This window comes from Girardinichthys multiradiatus, chromosome 9 (assembly GCF_021462225.1).
Source record: "Girardinichthys multiradiatus isolate DD_20200921_A chromosome 9, DD_fGirMul_XY1, whole genome shotgun sequence".
NCBI classification, from domain to species: domain Eukaryota; kingdom Metazoa; phylum Chordata; class Actinopteri; order Cyprinodontiformes; family Goodeidae; genus Girardinichthys; species Girardinichthys multiradiatus.
In genome coordinates, this window is record NC_061802.1 from 16,231,874 (window position 1) to 16,250,861 (window position 18,988).

The 18,988-nt window shown below is 39.1% G+C and overlaps 2 protein-coding genes across 2 annotated transcripts in view; one reads left to right on the top strand and one right to left on the bottom strand.

Annotated features, from left to right (window-relative positions):
* Positions 1-10,019, top strand: part of gmds (GDP-mannose 4,6-dehydratase) — a 259,333-nt gene extending 249,314 nt beyond the window's left edge. The window contains exons 10-11 of the mRNA XM_047375720.1: positions 8,455-8,523; positions 9,486-10,019. Of these exons, the coding sequence (XP_047231676.1) occupies positions 8,455-8,523; positions 9,486-9,548 (132 nt within the window). The 3' untranslated portion in view covers positions 9,549-10,019. The remainder of the gene's footprint in view (positions 1-8,454; positions 8,524-9,485) is intronic.
* Positions 10,020-14,847: 4,828 nt separating this feature from the next.
* LOC124874035 (forkhead box C1-A-like) lies at positions 14,848-17,028 on the bottom strand. The gene has a single exon (XM_047375182.1). It carries the CDS (start codon positions 16,704-16,706, stop codon positions 15,294-15,296), a length of 1,413 nt encoding a protein of 470 aa, XP_047231138.1. The 5' UTR covers positions 16,707-17,028; the 3' UTR covers positions 14,848-15,293.
* Positions 17,029-18,988: the final 1,960 nt, after the last annotated feature.

Sequence of the window (18,988 nt, forward strand, 5' to 3'; positions counted from 1 at the left end):
AATTGTTCCCAAGAGTAGCAAAACTTGAAAATAATTTTACTCTAGTAGAAGTAAAACATAAGGTGCAGTAAAACTACTCCTACAAGAACTATTTTTAAAGTTAGTCAAGTAAATGTAAGTATTGTTTTTACTTTAAAGTTGGATCAGCCTGTAGTGTGTTTTTCCACTTTAATTTTGTGTGACTCCAAATCCAGTCCTCCATTGGTTAATACATTTGATTTCCATTGATAATTTTTGTGTGATTTCTTTGTCAGCACATTCAACTTTGTACAGAACAAAGTATTCAATGAGAATATTTCATTCATTCATATCTAGGATGTGTTATTTGAGTGTTCCATTTATTTTTTTGAGCAGTGTATAAACACTCGCTATGAGCTTGCTTCACATTTTTTTATTCTAATAAAATGTTTATGCCTCTGCACAATCTTCCGGATTCCACCCAAAAAATCTGGTAATACAAATGACGACCCTGTAGACTGAAAACAGCTTTATTCCCAAGAAGAATATCCTGAGCATGGCTAAGGCAGTGATGGACTAAATATTCTCAGTAAACATCAGTAGCTCATATTTTATTTCACAGGGGTTTTTTTTTCCCGTTTCCTCTCTGACTTTCTTTTTTGACCAACTGGTTTAATGGAACCACAGTTGGGACAGTCGATGTAATGTGTAAAAATCCATAAAATCAATGTTACAGCTGGTGTGGTTTTGAGCCCAGAATGCATTAGGTGGGCATGCCTAAAGTGAACCTTAATGTAATTATTTCTATTAATCTGTGTTTCTCTGGAAAAAAATCCATGTTTTGGTGGTTTAAGTGAAAGCCATCTATTGATATTTACACTCCTTTACTTTTCCATCATTTAGTCACTATTGCTGTAATAAAAATCAGTGTTGATCTTTAGCATTAATCTTTGGGAACGGCTAATTTGTGTTTATGCAAAATGAAGAAACTTACAAGAGTTTTCTACTTCAGGTCAGTTATTTACTGCTAATAAGATCACAACAGAACCTAACTTACACAAATCTGACCTTCCTCTTAAAGGAACAGGAACCTCTTAAATGTCCTCCACCTGAATCTGTTGTAACCGTTGCATCCAAGAAAGGTAATGATGAAAACCTTGTTACCTTGATGATTGATTAAATTCTGTTATTATGATCTTACCTTTATTCAACATTACTCCACATTGCTTTTGTGTCCCACACAAATAACTGACTGTCTTTCTAGATACACATTCTGAATCATTTGTTTTCAAGAAGTAAAGAGAATACCTATGGAAGCACCAGCTGTGGTGGCTAGTTGAGAAGAAAGCCAACCAGGCTTGTGACCTGGATATTTAGTATCATTCTGACTGTTTTAAACCTAAATCACAAGTTAAGAAATAAATCAGTGCAGCCTTGTTGGACGCTGCAAACATGATCTAACTGTGCTGCGGCCTTGAAGGAATTTAATGTATTGCTCTTTGCTTTCTTCTGACTTGTTCTGGAGTGGATGGATTCTTCTCAGCTGGAAGCTAAAGCTATGTTTTTTAAGAGCTGCAATTTGTTCATTGTTTTATGTCTCATCTTGGCCTGGAGCTCAAATTTAACTTCATTGAATAGGTCAGAAGACCTTAGGACCACAATAGGTCATAATATCTTTTGCAGTGTCTTTGATACCATCATACAACTGTGTACCTGACTTAGTAATTAAAAATTGATCTGTTGGAGCTGATTTTATTTGTTATGAATGGAGGAAATCCCGGTTTGAAGAGGTTTGAGCAATGGGAAGAACGTTCAGTTCAAAAGGAGTTCATGTACTAGGACAAAGACCCTGAAGGAACCTTTGTGGTTCTGGGAAACAATCAGAAAGTAGTTGCAGCTGTTAGGTTTTATCCTTAGATACTGTATATCTTGAACTGATAACAAAAATAGATCTGTTGAAATGCAGTAAAAACTGATGCTCCATTTCATTGACTTCAATTCAAAGATTAAAGCCTGAAGCTAAGATAAAGTTGGTTCTTGATAAAATGTCTCAGATTCAGACTGCATGTCCATGCTGTACTATACAATTCAACAGACTATAGAACTGCTGTTAAAATGTGGTTTTTAATCTCCCAGTTCTATGTACAGCCCACATATGACCTCTTGAATGCTTTTGTTCATTATCTGTGAAGATAAACTTGAGAAAAGGGAAAAGTCAGAGTATTAAAATAGTGCCGTGGTTGGCCGTTCTTCAGTCGTAAAAATGTCTCCCTTGTCACCAGAGCAATCATATACACTGGTTGGCAGTAAATAAGGTTCTGCCATGATTTGGGTCAAACATAGTTTAACTTACTTCACCAACATTCAGGACTGCAGCCAACACAATGCAGCAGTGCTGCTCTATGTTTCCATCACCCGTCTCAATTTCCTCAGTTAGTTTTGTGGTTAGGTCATTTTCAGTTGGATCGTAGTGGATTAGGATCTGCCATGCAGTTGGCCTGCTCTGCTCATTGTGCAATCCCTTCAGCAAAACTGAACGGATTCTAGTTCGAGTCGAGGTTGTGTGGCCTTCAGATTACTGGCATAGAAAATTCAGCTGTAAGTAATGACACAAATCAGCTTTTCACTCAGAGCCTAAGTTAAATAAATACCTTTATGTTCACTACTTGGGCAGATCTGATCAAATCTGATCCTTGAGAAGAACTGCTGATTACACTGTCTCCAAGCGGTCGAACATTTTTTTTAAGTGGTCTTGCTTAATGGTTTTCTGCCGGACTTTGGCTACTTTCTCACTTGACTTCATGAGCACCTCCTACACTCAGCGTATCTTTGTTTTGCCGAATTCCACCATTACCATATAGTAATTGAACACGAAGCTCAGAAGATCTAAGAGGTGAATGTAAATCAAAGCGACAACAAGTTGGGCACAACTTGTACAAAGATTAATCATAAACACTGACCTTAGCTGAGGCCAGTGAGGCCTGTAGTGCTTTAAATGTTGTTTTGGGTTGTTTTGTGACCTCCTGGATGAGTTTTTAATGCCCTTCTGGAATAATTCTGGTGACCAGCCATTCCTGGGAATGTTCACCACTGTTCCATGTTTACTTTATTTGTACTTAATGGCTCTCACTGTTGTGTGCTGATGTCCCAAAACATTAGAAATGGTCTTATAACTCTTTCCAAACTGATCAAATTAAAGGCCAATTAAATATGTTCTTGAATAGCTTTAGGTTCATTATGTGTTGCTTTTGAGATCTTTTATCCTAGTTTATGTTGTCAGACAGATTCTGTTAAAGAAATATTTTGATTCTTATGATTGTGAGTATTCAGGCTTTGGTGTGGCTTTCTAAAAATGTGATTAATTACAGTTAATTAATGCTTAACAATGGGGCCATTATTTCTGACAAAGGCCCACTTTGCTTTGAATACAATAGAATAGAATACAATAGAATGAGCTTTAATGGTCTTGATTGTGTGCACAAGCAAGGAATTTAATGTTGGTTTCACATCCTCGCTTTGTACAGACATTAAATTAAAATATTTAAACTTAAAATAAAATAGAAGATAAGAAGACGATATATAAATATTTGTATATTTATACCCAGTGGATAGCTTAGTTTAGATAGCTTTTTATCCTGTAATAAATGAAATTATTATCTAAAAATGGCATTTTGTATTAACTTTCGGTTTTGTTTGATATTAGAATTTGCTTGTTGACCTGAAACAATAATGTGAAAAAACAAAGCAAACAAAAAAATTAATCTATCAAGGGCGAATACATCTTTACAGTATTTTGCCTATCTCTGAGACACTGGTTTCTACAAGGCCATTTGAAATGATCTGCAAAAATACAGTTCTAGAGGTTGAAGTACACATCTGTGTGCGTTTCATTTATATATTTGTGACTCATTAAAATATTGTAAGCTCTTGTTGGCATTAAAAGGATTATCAGTGAAATCTATGAACCACAAAACCCTGCATTCTAACTTAAACAATTTTAAAGATGCAGTGTGCAAATCCATTCTTAGCAAAGCACAGCCATTGTTAATGAGGCTTGTTCAAAATGTTCTGGAAACATTTTCACAAATGAGCAAGTCCACTGATGCCTCAAAATATAAGACGATCTTGTACATAACTTCAGTAAAACAATATTTGAACATTAGAAGACTTTTATGCTTACAGAAGGTCTCGTTTATAAAGTCCTGGTTAATTAATAAAGTGGTGAAATGTCTGAATGCAAAACGTCTTCACTTGCTGCACCTTTTAAACACACATCACCTCAGCCTTGTAAAATCTTCTATGCTGTTAAATATTGTGAAGAGTGGGCCTAGAATGAGGAAAGCAGGCAAGTAGAGGATAAAACAGGATGTGTGAAAAACAAGTAAAGAGCATCTAATAGTAATCTCTTTAAGATTTTGGGAAAAAAAATCACCTGGGAGATCCGTCTTCCTTTAGTTATTCATCGCCATGCCAAGTGTTCAACTAATAACTCTTTGGGAATTTACTTTTTCTGTCTGTCAAAGTTGATCTTTGATGGGGTTTTTTCAGGTTTAGCGTAAGAAATATGAATAAATTGTCTTTTTGTGACAGGCTGCAAAGAGCATTTGAGGATATTCAATTAGTTTTTCTTTTGTTATATGTGGAAAATTTGGTTAGTTAGGGAACCTTCATAGACCTAAATAATTGTTAGTGGCTTTACAAGCACTCCAGCAGATCGCTTTCTGCCACCTACATCTCAATGCAGATACTAAAAACAAGAGCTTCTCTCTGTCTGCTTTCAGCAAACAGTCGCAGTCTATGTGACTTACATGATGCCAAAGTAAATGTGAGCAGCAGGTGTGTCTGCAGCTTCTGACCAGCGTTCGTGACGAGACCGCGCCAAGCTGCTAAATGTCCTCCATTACAAACCCTAATCAATATAATTATGAAGCAAGTGGATTATTTAATGTAATTGTGGAGTAAGTCACTCAATTATAATTACACTCAGGTCCATGATAAATGATGTCTAGTTGCTGTAGGTAATTAGTCTGAAAATGCTTCCAGGTATGGCTTCAGAGCCAGAAATAAAAAAGCTTGTGAGTAATGTACAGAGCTGCTCACACGAGAAAGAGCTGTTTGTCCTGCTGTTACAGACAGAGCAGAAAGAAAAGTCTTTCGTGTGCTGAGCTGCGTTTAGACCCAGCGCAGTTAAAAATAAAAATAAAAAAACACAGCTGACCCGGAACTGAACCATGTTTTCAGCTTTGGCCGGATAATCTTAAACCAAAGTGCGTCAGAGTCAGAATCGGCCTGTACTTGTTCCCGCTGTGTGTGTTCAGTGTTCTTGCCTTTGTGTGTAATCAGGGGAGTGTGATTAAGCGCCGTGGAGCCTCTCCGAGATGAGGGTCCCTGTTCTCTCAAAGGCTGAGCTATGCCAGCGCTGCCGTGTGCGTTCCTCTGTAATAAGATCACCCAGAAAAGACGTTTTTAAGAGGTCCAGAGCCAGATAACAGCGCTTCTCTTTTTTCACACTTTAAGCTCTTTACATAAGACTTTTTTTCAGAGCTGGAGCAAAGCATTCGGGTACAAACGGTTGAAACCAACGCTATGAGCAGCAATAAGCTTATAGCTTTACACTCCACATTGATCATGTTTAAACATGACACTAACTTCATGCACAAGGCTCAGAGAGAAACTAGGTTTTATTGACCTTAGTGTTAGAACAGGTCCCTTCAAGGTCCTTATCTTCTGGGAAAATTAGAGGCTGATTAACAACACAAAAATTCTCAAACTTTCTGTTTTTTGATCACACTTTCATGGCTCTCGTCAAAATACGCGAAGTTTATTTGCATATTTAGGCTGACTCACCGAATTACTCCTTGCCCCTGACTCTTAGCTCTTAACTGTATAGGGGGGTAGGGCATCCTATTTGTTTCTGTGCAGTACTAGTCCTGCAAAGAAAAAGGCCTCATAAGCCCCAAAAAGAGCGAATTTTCAAGGCAACACCAGGAAACACTAATTTCAAGTGTTTCAATGTATTATATTTGATATCTCTTTGATATATTGATAACCATTATAAAAATACCAAAGATAATGATGTCCTAATTTAAAATATGGTGCCATACCAACAACTGTTGGAATATATAGTTTTAATTCTTCTGATGTGTTAATCTAACATAGTGAAACATTATTGTACATAACATTTTATCTGTTCCAAAAATGTAAGGAAACTAAAATAATTTATTTCTCAGCAAGGTAGATTCAGCTCTACGTTCTGCTCTTTCCTCACATGCTGCAGGATTGAGAACTGCTTGCTCAACTCAAAATGGGCACATTAGGCCACATATGTTAACTTTAATAGAAACAAACTGATCGTGCTTCTTGAAGGAGCATTTTAACCTCTTCTTTAATTAGGAGCCATGGGATAAATGGGATGCAGCTTTAGAGGCGACCTTAATTTTATCAAATTTCTGAACATCACATGAAACATAAAAGCACAAATGTATCAGTTAGAAGTAAAAAGAGGACCCTGCGGAGGACAGTGCAGGACACTGTTTAGTGAGTCTCTACCTTCTGTTCAGGAAGATTTCAGCGCTGCTGTAAGAACAGGGCTCTGAACATTGTCAGAAGCTCCTCACAGATTCTCCATGACGTTTTTGAACTGCTAGGTGCCTCAACATCAAGAGCAGACCCACCCGACTGCTGTTAAAATACTGAACTGCTGCTAAGATTATTCACTTTATGTTATTAGATGATTTTTGTTTCCTCTCCTTTAATCAACTTTTCCACTAACCTTTCAAATGATCTCTAATAGGTAATCTCTTGTTTTGTTGCTTACTATGAGCTGTACAATGTAATGACAAGAAACTACTCATATTTGTTATGAAATAAATAATTGAGCTGGGCTTGCCGAGTGAAACAAAAGAAATTAAGGACTAAAAGTCACTGAAGACATGGCTTTCACCAAATAAATACGGAGATCTAATTTCCTAATGTAGACGGTCATGAAATCACTCCGTTTATGATATTGAATCTTGCATCCAATAGTTCAAGCGCTATTTAATACGTACACCTCTGTCTTCTGGCTGGAGTTTGATGGTGCAAATGTTTGAATAAATTAAGGTGTTGCCAAACCATCAGTACTCTCAAAAAAAGCATGACGAAAATATTTGAGTTCTAGCTCTTTCAAATCCAAAATATACCGATCTTTCTATGATAAAGGTGAGTCTGGTCCCTAAATCCTTTTTAAGGATAATTTATTTCTTCATCCATCCACACATTATCCAAGTGTTTCCCCTTTAAGTGGCCTCAGATCAGTGTTTGTCCTCCTTCAGATTGCATAATTACACCAGATGTGCACAAAACGTCCAACATGCTGGATCTTGTTTTATGAATCCCAAACCTTCCTGTAAACATTTTGTGGGATATTTATAATTATTTATTTCTCTGTGTGTTGTTTTATTAATTACAAATAATGTGTATTAAGATCAAGGAGCCTAAAGTAATACATAAAGAAATGCTGAAAAAATATACAAACTAAAGAGAAATATAAACATAAAAAATGAGGTAATAGATTTAAAGTTGATTATTTTAATAGCTACATTAATACTAGATATAAAATTAATTTTGACAAAAAAAATACTAATTTTTTACATGTTTTTAGTTGATTTTGTTTTTTGTTTTTTTGTGAAGCTTATAAATACTGTTACTTTTAAAATGGCATAAAAATATTTAAAAAATCATATCTGCAAGAAAGTATAACATTTCTGCCTTTACTCAAGGATTTGGGAACTTAAAGTAATAAAAATAAAAGAGCCTCGTTTTTGTCAAGCTACTTTAAGCTATCAGTGTTTCTGACACTAATATAGATGAGTGATGGCGGATGAAAAAAGGTCCCCAGGAACACCGAGTGGGAAGGAGGAGTCAGCAAAGAACAGGGAGCTTTAAAAACATCGACGTACAGGAAAAAGTCCCTTTTTTTTTTCTCCCTGCTCTTTTTCTGACTCTTTGGTGGTCTGAAGGAAGGTCTAACTGGATGTTGAACCCAAAGCAAAACACAACAGGGGGGGAAATGAGTTAGGGGTTCCACGAGGGGGTGAGTGGGGGGTCCTGAGCTGGGGGTTACACCACCAGAGTCCCACAATTCATCATGCTTTGGCACCGTCGAGGGCCGTCTGGACAGACGTGAGGTGGGGAGCTGGGAGAGGGGATTGATGGCCAGCAAAACTCTGTGACCTGCTTCTCCCCCCATGACAGGAGATGGTGTGTGTGTCTGTGTGTTAATATGTTTATAAATGTAGAAGAAATACATAAAGAAATATCGAAATAAATCATCACCCTGCAGCTTTTCTGTCTAGTTGATGTTTCGAAGCTGAATTCAGAACCTCTTCATATCAGTTTTCTGAAGGATTCTCCTGCTCGCTCCCAGCCATCAGATCAGACATGACACATGATTTGTTTTTCTTGCCTCCCCCCCCTTTCTCCTCTTCCCTCTCTACTATCCTTCCTTTCTCTCAGGACTTCCTGCAAGGTGACAGCACCAAGGCGTATGAGAAGATGGGCTGGAAACCCAGGGTTACTTTTGAGGTGTGTCTCTATCATCTGCTTCTTTCAAATGTTACAAATGCAACACTCATCCATTAATAAAAAAACAGAGTTATCAATAACAACATTGTTTAATGCAATGTAATGTTTCCATAAAGAAGAGAATTTGAAGAACAGATTTTTGCAGGCAGTTAGGATTTTTTCCAGCAATAACTTTCCTGGATATAAGAGAATTCACCAAATAAAATATTTTCACATTAATCCACTGATTATGGAGGGCATTCAGTCCACTCAGAGAGGCAAAAAGAAATTTAAAAACAAGTAACAAGAAGGTTGTCTTTTACACCCAAGAGCATAAATGTTTTATAAAAGCAGCTAATCTAATAAAATGCAGCGCATGTCCCAAAAACACTCTGAAAACTGAGATTTTATTTTTACTTTTTATTCATCTGCAAGACATAACTTTCAGAATTTTATAGGAAAATGTAAATACAGCAAAATTATTTGTTTCATTCTCTCCAGTTAAATCACCTTTAATAGGCAAAATGAATAATCTTCAATCATTTTGTTCATTTATTTTCATAAAAACTTGCAAATTACGCAAATGTATCTTATAAGAACAACTATAAAAAATATTCAAATATGCATTTTTGTTGTAAAAAATGATGTTAATATGTCAAGCAAAAGTTAACCAATTGAAAATAAAAAGGTACCTGCTAAAATAAAAACTGAAGACTGTTAGCAGATCTGTTTGTAGATTTTATTGAATTTTTTCTGTCTTGCCAACTTATTCAAAAAAGTTCCCAAAGCTCGGTAAGCATCTCTCAGCTCTTAGTCTTTTTAAACATACCTGCTGCTACATGTTGAACCAAACGGTCCTCCTCACTGCTGGTCACAGAGAGTTGGGATCATTTCTGGCCCAGAATAAACCCTCCGTTGAATAAATACAAATATTTATTCATAGATCTGTCTCTTCAAATGATGGGAATCTGATCTCTCTGCAGGATCTGGTGAAGGAGATGTTGGACTCTGACATCGAACTCATGAGGCAAAATCCAAATGCCTGAAACCAGATCAGCCCCTTCGGATGTGATGGAGATTTTTTGGCACTCCAAGGTTCTGTCACTGGATCAGACGGCAGCAGAGCTATTTTTTAAATTTCTTCTTCTCCAAATGAAGTTGTTGTTGTTTCCTTGTTTTCTAACCAAGAGCCAGATGTTGCCTTTCTGTCTTTTTGTTTTTGGTTCTGTGTCGGGTTGATTTATTATTTACACACAGACACTGATCATGTTGGGTTTCATGTTGAAGGCAAGTTTTAAGGGTTTATTTATGTGTCAGGTTGCTTTGTGATTTAATTAATTTAAAGGTTAAATTTGCTCTACTTTCTTAAAAATGACCAAAGGGTATAGGAACGAATCAAGTTGGAGATGATGAAGTTAATAAGGCCATTGCTTTCATGGGGTCTGTTGTTTTAACGTGTTTTTTACTTGATGATGATGATAAAGGACTATGAGGGGGATAATAAAATATATAGGAATAATGTGCATTTGGGTTTTTTATTATTTCTGTTCACTGAATGGAAATAGAAGAAGTAAAACTTTAATTCCTTTGTGCCTGTATTCATCTTCCGGTTTGGCAGACGCCTCTTTTATCTCCGCTTTGCTTCCTCTGATCTTCCAGGGGTTTCTTTTTTTTTTTTTTTTTTTGTGCTCTTTTATTCGACCGGAAGCGCTTGATTCCCGGTCCTCTGATTGGCAGATTCCCGCTCTCAGGCGGTTTGCTGTCCTCTGTCTTCTCCTACATAAAGCCCCTTCTGGTCCTGATGCTGTCAAAGGTTATTTAGCAATATTTACACGTCTTCTCCCTTTTCGTATCATCTTCTCAAAAAAATATATATATAAATAAATAAATAAACCCTAACCGCTAACAGAAGTTATAGGTTCCTCAAACATCTTGTCATAGTAGTTGTATTTATTTCTAATAAACTTAATATTTCTCGTCTACTTTTGTAATTGAGGACTCACAGATCAACGTTTCTCCGGACTAATATTGTTGAAGTTTAAAAGAAAAAAAAAACCTGTATCCGAACCCAAACTGCATGTGCTTTTTTGTTTGTTTTTCTATTTATTTATTTATTTAATGTGGTAGAACCACATTAAATATGTCCTGAAAACAAATATCAAGCAGACGACTGAAGGTGAATCCAGAGGCTAAAATGAGAAAATATCATTTAACTTTTAAATTTAAAGGCTCAAACTGCGCCGCTTCTCACCGCCTGTTTTTATTTATTTATTTTAATTTTCTCATGTTTTTAGCCATCTAACAATTTTCTTGTAGACCAGATTAGTTGGTAAAAATAAAATAAATTGCTTCAAAAATACTGAATGGTTTCCAAGCGAAATGTGGCGAAGAAGCAGAAAAGTTGTCCTTTTTAGGACTGAACGGTGTTTCTCTCCTCCAGTCTGCTGCCTTCAGTTCAGTTAGAATGGGTTTAGCATTCAGCTGAGCCCCGAAAGCTTTAGAAAGTGGCTCTAAGCAGAAATGGGACCACAAACCCCCTCTGTCTGTGCGCGGGACGACACCTTCAGCACGTCTCAAGTTCTGTCCGATCGTCCTGGACGTCGCTGCGTCTGCGCGAAGCCCGAATAGGAAACAGATGTGGCCCTGGCGTTGTTTGGGCCCCTGTAACCTCAAAACATACACACCACACACACACACACGCAGCCAGTGGCCTCACACAGGTGCACCGTGTATCCCTCAACAAGAATTAGTTCTGTGATCAGGTCTACTGTTGGCGCAGCTGACTGAGCTTTGGAGCTGGAGGAGGAACCAACGAAAGCGTCCAGGCAGCTGAATAACAGTTTTAGAAGATTAAAGGAATTTCAATGCTTCAGAGTTTTCGAAGATATGAGTCCTTAAAGGAAAAATATAACCGGTGAAATTACGTTTAAAACGAATTTCCCTCCCAAACATCAGCTTTCAGGCAAACATGCGCACTGACTGAACTGTTTTATTAAGCATTTAAGGGCTGTACAAGATCATACAGCGATTATCTGTAATAGGCCATCATTTTGCTCATCATGGACTTCATTTAATATCACAACGTCACATGTTCACTAATAATACTCAGCAGTATTAATATATGTTGCTCGCATATTATAACGGGTGTTTAAACAAAGAAAACGAACATAGATGGTGTAATATGCGTTATCTGTGTGTGATGATTTAGGATAAATGCACCAAACAAATTGATTTCCCCCATTTCTAGTTGCAATTTAAAAGACTGAGACAAATCCAAAGAATGCTTTTAAATCTCCTCTAAATGACAAAAAGGTGACGCTAAAAATGAGACGTAAAACAAACACCTGAGTTTAATCAGACACATATTGAATCTTTTAAACCCAACTCCTCCGAGGCCTTTAACTTGTCCGACATGGAAAGCTGATCGAGATTTGGCCTCAGTAGGACTCGTTCGCAGCTTCCAAACAACCAGCAGAATAAAATCTGTGTTAATGTGAAAATCCTGCAGAACCAAAGGCAGAATAGGCGACCGGCTGCATGCATATTTGGCTCTGCTTCCCAGAGACTCAGCAGGCTGATTCCAGAACACACCTGGGAGTCTTCAAGCACGCATTTAAAATCAAACGCATGAATATTAATGTCTTGAACAAGGGACATGAGCAGGATTTTAGGTCTAATTTAATTTTTTTCACTAATTTTATACAAGGAAAAAGTGTTTAGCTTTATTTTTGCTCCAAATGTGGAGATTAAACGTCCAAAAAGTACACCAGTAATTAGGTATGTCGTTTTCTTTATCGTTTGGCCTTGTGTTCATCTTGCAGTAAAAAAAAAAAACTGAATTTAAAAGGTCAAACGATACCATGTTGCTTTTAAAATTTCCAAAACATTAAGTTTTGCTTTGTGTAGAGAGTAGAAGATAAGGTGTGTCAAATGAAACAGAAAACCTTCCTTGCTATATTAAAAATAGCTCGTTTGCCTGCAGCTTTACTTCTTTCTGAATCCCACCTAAAATCTGCAAAAACTTAAATCCATTAGGTTTCTCTGCAGAGAACTTCAGTGGAAATTGTGGTTTTGTGCACTGCTCTGAATTAGACGACGCGCAATCGAAGCTATAGAAACGCACCTATGCACGCCTGATGCATTGAAGTGAAGTGGTTCCGAGTTTTAGAAAAATAAAACCTCCAATTCAACATGGCTCGTTAATTCCATAATCAATCCTTCTGGATGTAACGCTGCGCGCTTGAAAAGCGGCTTGGCTGCAGAAAGCCTCCCTGCTCCTCTGGGAATCTTTATGGGGTTTTTTTCTGCGCTGCAGACCTGCAGAGCTGCGCCAACAACACGAGTCCAGAGAAGGTGCTTTAAGATAAGGCAGTGACAGGCTTCTCACCGTCCTTTCCTAAAGTGCATTGTTGACATCCTCTCCACTAACCTCCATTACCCCCTCCTGCTTGTCCTTAGGATGAAAAACGATTCGCCCGGAGTGCCTGGATTTCCCTTCCTGTCTCAGGAGAGCCGCATCAATCACACGGACGTTTGTTTGGGAGCAGAAAAAGTCGCATTTCGGTATCATTAGAGCACCTTTCTGCGGACAACTCGCTCGATTTTGAAGAGTGAAAAAAAAATTGCTTGTTGCATTTGAACCAGTAACCCCCCCCCCCCCCTCTCTCTCTCTCTCTCTCTCCTTGTGGAGGTAGAGAAGCTCTGGTGATCCTGACTCATCCGACTGTGGCCTTAGGGGAACAATTGTGTGCTGGAAATTATTCTCATTTGTTACCACGCAAGCCTGAAACCGACTGTCAGCTTTCACTGCAGCTTATTCATCCGCGCAAACACACACAATTAGCTTCTAACACACACTGCTGTTATTGTAGGATATTAACATCCCAGTCTATGCCTTTAGGGTACAGAGTATAGGCTATTAATACATAAACTACTCTAAAGCAACAACTTTTTCTTTAAACTATTATTATTATTATTATTATTATTATTATTATTATTATTGCTGAGCAGGTTAGATTGTACTTTTTATTACTTATTTCCAACATAAGTCTTAAAAGCGATAATAGCGTCTAAGATTATTTTAACGTTATCTCTCTGATGTTGATAGCGATGGTGATTATGTCTCTTAGTAGTAGCAGTATTATTTTCATTGGCCAGAATATAATTTATATTTATCACCTCGGTATTCTACAAATTACATCAGAATATAAGATGTTTTTTAATGTGTATTTATATTTTATATATTTCTATCAGTTATATGCATCATTGGTCAAAAAGGCCTTGGTATGATTATTTTAGACGATATTATTTTTGAAATAATAATAGATTATTATTGTACTGCTGTTATATTTAATACAAAATGTTGTATCCGAACACACTGGAATCTCAATATGATTTTGCGGGTAAAATAAAGGTTATACAATTACATGAAAATATGCTTTAAAATCTCGGTCACTTTCCTAGAAACCGTCTTTCAAGGTGGGGGAGCTGTGTGTGTGTGTGTGTGTGTGGGGTGGGGGGGGGGGTGTTCTCAGTGATTAAGGAAGCAGTAAAAAAAAAATAATAATAAAATAAACATATGACAGCTGCCATATTCCAATCAACCACCGCTGAACGCAAAGCAGACTGGGCTGTAGCTCATCCCTGCAGGCAGATATCACATCTATCAGAGCGCAGTCGTCGTACGTCAGCAGGGACCTTTAGGGTCTGAACCTGCAGCAAAAAAAAAAAAAAAAAAAAAAAGGAATCCTTCCAACTAAAGACCTCCAAAACAAATGCAGCTGCAGCCGCAATTTTTTTTTTCTGCGCTCCCATTTTTGTGAAACAGAAGCCAGACGGAAGCCTGATGTGCGCTTTGCGACTTGACTGATTTGTTTAGCTGACAAGGCCTCTTGGTGAGCTCAGACTGCACTAATGCCACACGTGAGTTTGTTTACCTCCGGTGTTTACGCTCACACACGGAAAATACACGGCCTACAGAAGAGAAGGCGGCTGCAGCTTTCACCTCTTTTTAGGGTGCTCTGAACGTAATTTAGAGGAGGGAAATTTGCAGGCTTGGAGCTAGAAAGCTTTTGGAGAAAACTCTCTTTTAGCGCAAAAATAATTTTGCTCCACATTCTTTCAAGTTTTAAAAGGAAAATTCATTCATTAGTATTCATGCAACATGCATTTGCACAAATAGCGCCTCTACAAACACACTCGCTGTTAATAAAATATAAATCAACACTAATAATTGTTTTGGATTTAGAGTTTCAAAAACACTTTTAACGATTTTCCTCCCCCCTTTTTGCCTTTGAATGTGTATTACGGCCTTTTCTGTAGCATAATACTAATAAATCACTGCAATTAAACTCAAATATTCGGCACTTTATTAAACAAAACAACTGGTAATGCCTTCAGGATTTTTTTAAAACAAATTACAGAATGAATAAAATAGGCCAGTACAGGCTACAGAGTCTTTCCCCGTAAATTTCTATACAACAGGAACTCATTTAAAGGCAGCAAGAAAACTGGAAAAGAGTTTGGTCCTCACCACCCAGCACCTGCTTTCCCTCCAAAATAAATTACTATATTAGGCTATAATTTACAGTCTATTCATGTAGGTGGTAGGATCAGTTCTCAAAGTGAGAGGGAAGGAAACTTACGTGTTGTGGTTTTACACAGCTCACGACAAAAGAAAGGAAAATCTCAGAATCTCTCATGTCCACTCGGAGATTAAAGGTACAGCCAAAAAAATATATATAGAGTAAATATATACTCGAGTTATTAATTTAAAGGGGATGTTTTGGCTTTTAAAACTTGCTGCAGTCATAAACAAACGCTCCTGAGGTGCGGTACAGGGACTGACCGGACGGGAAGGCCATCTGACAGCTGTTATTCCCGCTCACAGGGGAGCCGTTCAGCCCGATCCGCTGGGACTCGAACATCTCCCGGACAGCGTGGAAGTTCTGCTGCTGCCCCGGATAGGCCGGACTCAGGTGGCTCAGGTCTCCGTACCAGGACGCCAGCCTGCCCTGGTGCGCATGGTGGCCCTCCTGGCCCGCCTGGCCGAGCGGGGACGCGGTGCTCGTAGTGATGCAATAGTCGGGCAGAACCTCCTCCACCGTGGTGGAGGTTGCCAGGGGCCCCCCGGATGAGCGGTCCCCGGCATACAAGCTCATGGCCTGCATGTTGCAGTGATAGGTGGCGTTGGAGCTCGAGGAGATGGCGCCCTGGTTGCAGGTGGAGGAGCTGTAGACGGAGGTCTGGTTTGGGGAGTAGTTGAGCGACAGTGACGGGGTGATACCTGTCCGAGAGGAGGCGACGAGAGGCGGTGAGAGCTCGGACTGCGGGGAGCCCCGTAAGGAGGTGATGATGTTGTCCACGCTGAAGCCCTGCCCCGGGGCCTGGCTGTGGCCGTGGTGGTGGTGCTCGGCACCTTCTATGCTCAGTGACCGGGTGGAGGGGACGCTGTGTGGGCTGCCTGTTGACATGCTGCTGGTGCTGCTGCTGTCCGGGCTTTCGATTTTAGGCACCGCGCCCAGGGTGGGTGACGCGGCCTGCGGTGGCGTGGAGGTCCCGTTCTCTGTCTTAATGTCCTGGATGCGCACAGGCTGAGCGCCCTGCATCTGCGGCTCCTGATCCCGGCCTGTGGGCCGCGCAGAAGAATCCTTTCCCGGTCTGTCCCGGTCCTCTTTTTCCCTTTGCACGTCCTTCTTTTTGAACCTCCTGCGGCGTCGCAGGAAGCTCCCGTTCTCAAACATGTTGTAGGAGTCCGGGTCCAAGGTCCAGTAGCTGCCCTTCCCGGGCTTCTTGTCGTCCCGAGGAACTTTGACAAAGCATTCGTTGAGGGACAGGTTGTGCCGGATGCTGTTCTGCCAGCCCTGCTTGTTGTCCCGGTAGAAGGGGAACCGCTCCATGATGAACTGATAAATCCCGTTAAGGGTGATCTTCTTCTCTGGGGAGTTCTGGATCGCCATGGTGATTAGGGCGATGTAGCTGTAGGGAGGCTTTACCATGTCCTTCGGCTGGTGCTGCGGGGTGTACGGACCGTACGCGCGGGCCATGCTGGCCGGGTACTGTTCGTGGGCCGCATGTGAGTACACGCTCATGGGCGCGGGCATCCCGGTGTACCCGCCGCCGGTTCGGTAGTAGCTCTGGTCGCTGCTGATGTAGGGGACGACTCCCAGAGAGTTGGGACTGGAGACGGAGTAGCGCGCCTGCATCCTGCCTCTCCAAATCACTTCCCCGCAGAACGTGTCACAACTTCACGCTGTAGACTATCTCTCTCTCACGGTTCTCTGTCCTTCCTATATTTTTGGTATGTGAGTCCTTCAAGCCGCAGCTCGCCACGGTGACGCGGACAGAGCGCACGCTGCAGCAGGGAACATTTGGGAAACTACGAGCTGGAGGAGCTTGAGTCTGACACAGCGAGGAACTTTTTCCTTTTTTTCTTTACGCCTCACATTTTTTCTCCCTTTTGGCTCCTCCAGCTGCTCCACCCCAAATCCAAACGTGCTCCATCATCCAATGGGGGACGAAATGAACCTGTGGAAAAGAGCACGGCGATAAAAGTTTCTACCCCCACCTCCTTCCTCCTCCTCCTCCTCTTTCCTCCTCCTCTATTTCCCTGCTTCCCTCTTCTCACAGCTCAGAAATGGAGTTAATAAAATGTTTTTGAGGGTGTGCCCAATGTGCTGAAAATTCCAATTAATGATCTAAATCAGGATTTATCTTGCACTGAAACCATAAAGTAACTCACATTTATTTATTTGGAAAAAAGGGAAACGTGTAGTTGTGATTTGAGGGCTCGAAACAAATTCCTTTTTCATTTTTTCCCATCATTTTAATATCAGATCTATGTGTAAAAGCTAAAGAAAAAGGTTTTTCGCCAAACCTGTTCATTTAAACGTTGGTGGAATAATTTTGTTTATTAAACCCACAATTAGAGCTTATGTGTTATAGATTAGGAATGCAAAATGAGCTCAGACTAATCAGTTCTCAGCCGGAGACGGTCTCAGCTGCAGTTGAGCCTCTGAATAAACAAAATGCACATGAAAGAGTGAAAAAGTGAGGAAGCCTCCCCCCCTCCACACCCACGGTGCCCGTTGGTGGTGTGTGGGAACTAATTATGGGTTAAACAAGATCATTTGGTCGGGCTGGGTGAGAAAAGATTCACTGGGTGATGAGAGAGAGGTTAGGAGCTCCAAATGTCCCAGCACAGACACCCTGACAGGGTGGTAACCGAGCCATCAAAGTGCCCTAAAGTTTTATTAGAAAGCTGCGATCAGGTCTTCCAGATGAATAAAGAACTGGAAGCAGTTTAAAGATAATTCGGAATTACTCCGGAAGAAGATGAGATAAAATAAAAAGCAAAAAAAAAAATTTATGTCTATCATAACAATGTTTTCCGGGAAAATAAACACACAAACCTATAGATAAATGTATAAACAGCAATATTTCTGTTTTTGAAAAAAAGATATACTCCAGTGCGGTTTATTATAAGGCCAAAGAGGAAAAAAGACAAACATTTTTAACTCATTTTTCTACTTTTATGACCCATGTGATCATACTTCTGTGCATTTCTATATTAGTTATAAATCAGTGACAGTAGAACAAAAATCCCAAATCTGATTAAAATCTAAAATAACCGATATAGCTGCAACTGCGCTCTGCTCAGCTGAAAAAGATCATTAATCATTATTCTTTATGATCATTATTAAAATCATTATGATCATTATTAAAATCATTAGGATCCTTATTAAAATAATTATGATCATTATTAAAAATCATTATGATCATTAAAATCATTATGATCATTATTAAAATCATTATTTTGGACAATAAAACATTTTATTTTCTAGCTTTTAAATGTTATTATAATTCCCAGTTTACAGTGTGAATGTTGAAATCATTTTGTTAATTTCCGATAATTAGGCAATATTGCCCATGAATTAAAAATATAATCATTCTTTAAAAATGTATTTTGTTTAAAGAAGAGAAAAAACAAACGAATGTTTAAAGTTACGTTTTAGAAATCCCCTTCATTAACATATGTTTTAATATTTTATTTTAAAAAATCACAGAGTGAAAAATGAGTTTTTTAAAAACGGACATAATTCCCAAAAAAAAAAAAAAACAGATTTCTGTTTCTTTCTCATTTCAGTTTGAATTTGATCCGTACTAGTTTTTTTTGAAGTGTTTATTTTCGACAAATTTGACTTCTGAATTTCTTTTAAACTTTGAAAATATATACAAAATAATTTCTGAGACCATATGTAAATGTAGTTAATTTTCACCTGAGTGTTTTTTTAAAAATTTTTTATGTTTGTGTCTGTTTTGTGATTAGCATGTGTCTGCAGGGCCACATGAGGAGCAGCAGCAGCCGGAGGAGGAGGAGGAGCTGGGAACAAACGCCATCACCTGCGAGGTCCCCCCGCACGGTGAGTGCTCCGCAGCGGGTCCAGACTAAGCGGGGACCCCTGCTGACAAGCAGCTCTCCTCAGCT

Excerpts from the sequence above, each read along its gene's own strand:
- LOC124874035 (XM_047375182.1), bottom strand. The coding sequence starts at position 16,706 with ATGCAGGCGCGCTACTCCGTCTCCAGTCCCAACTCTCTGGGAGTCGTC.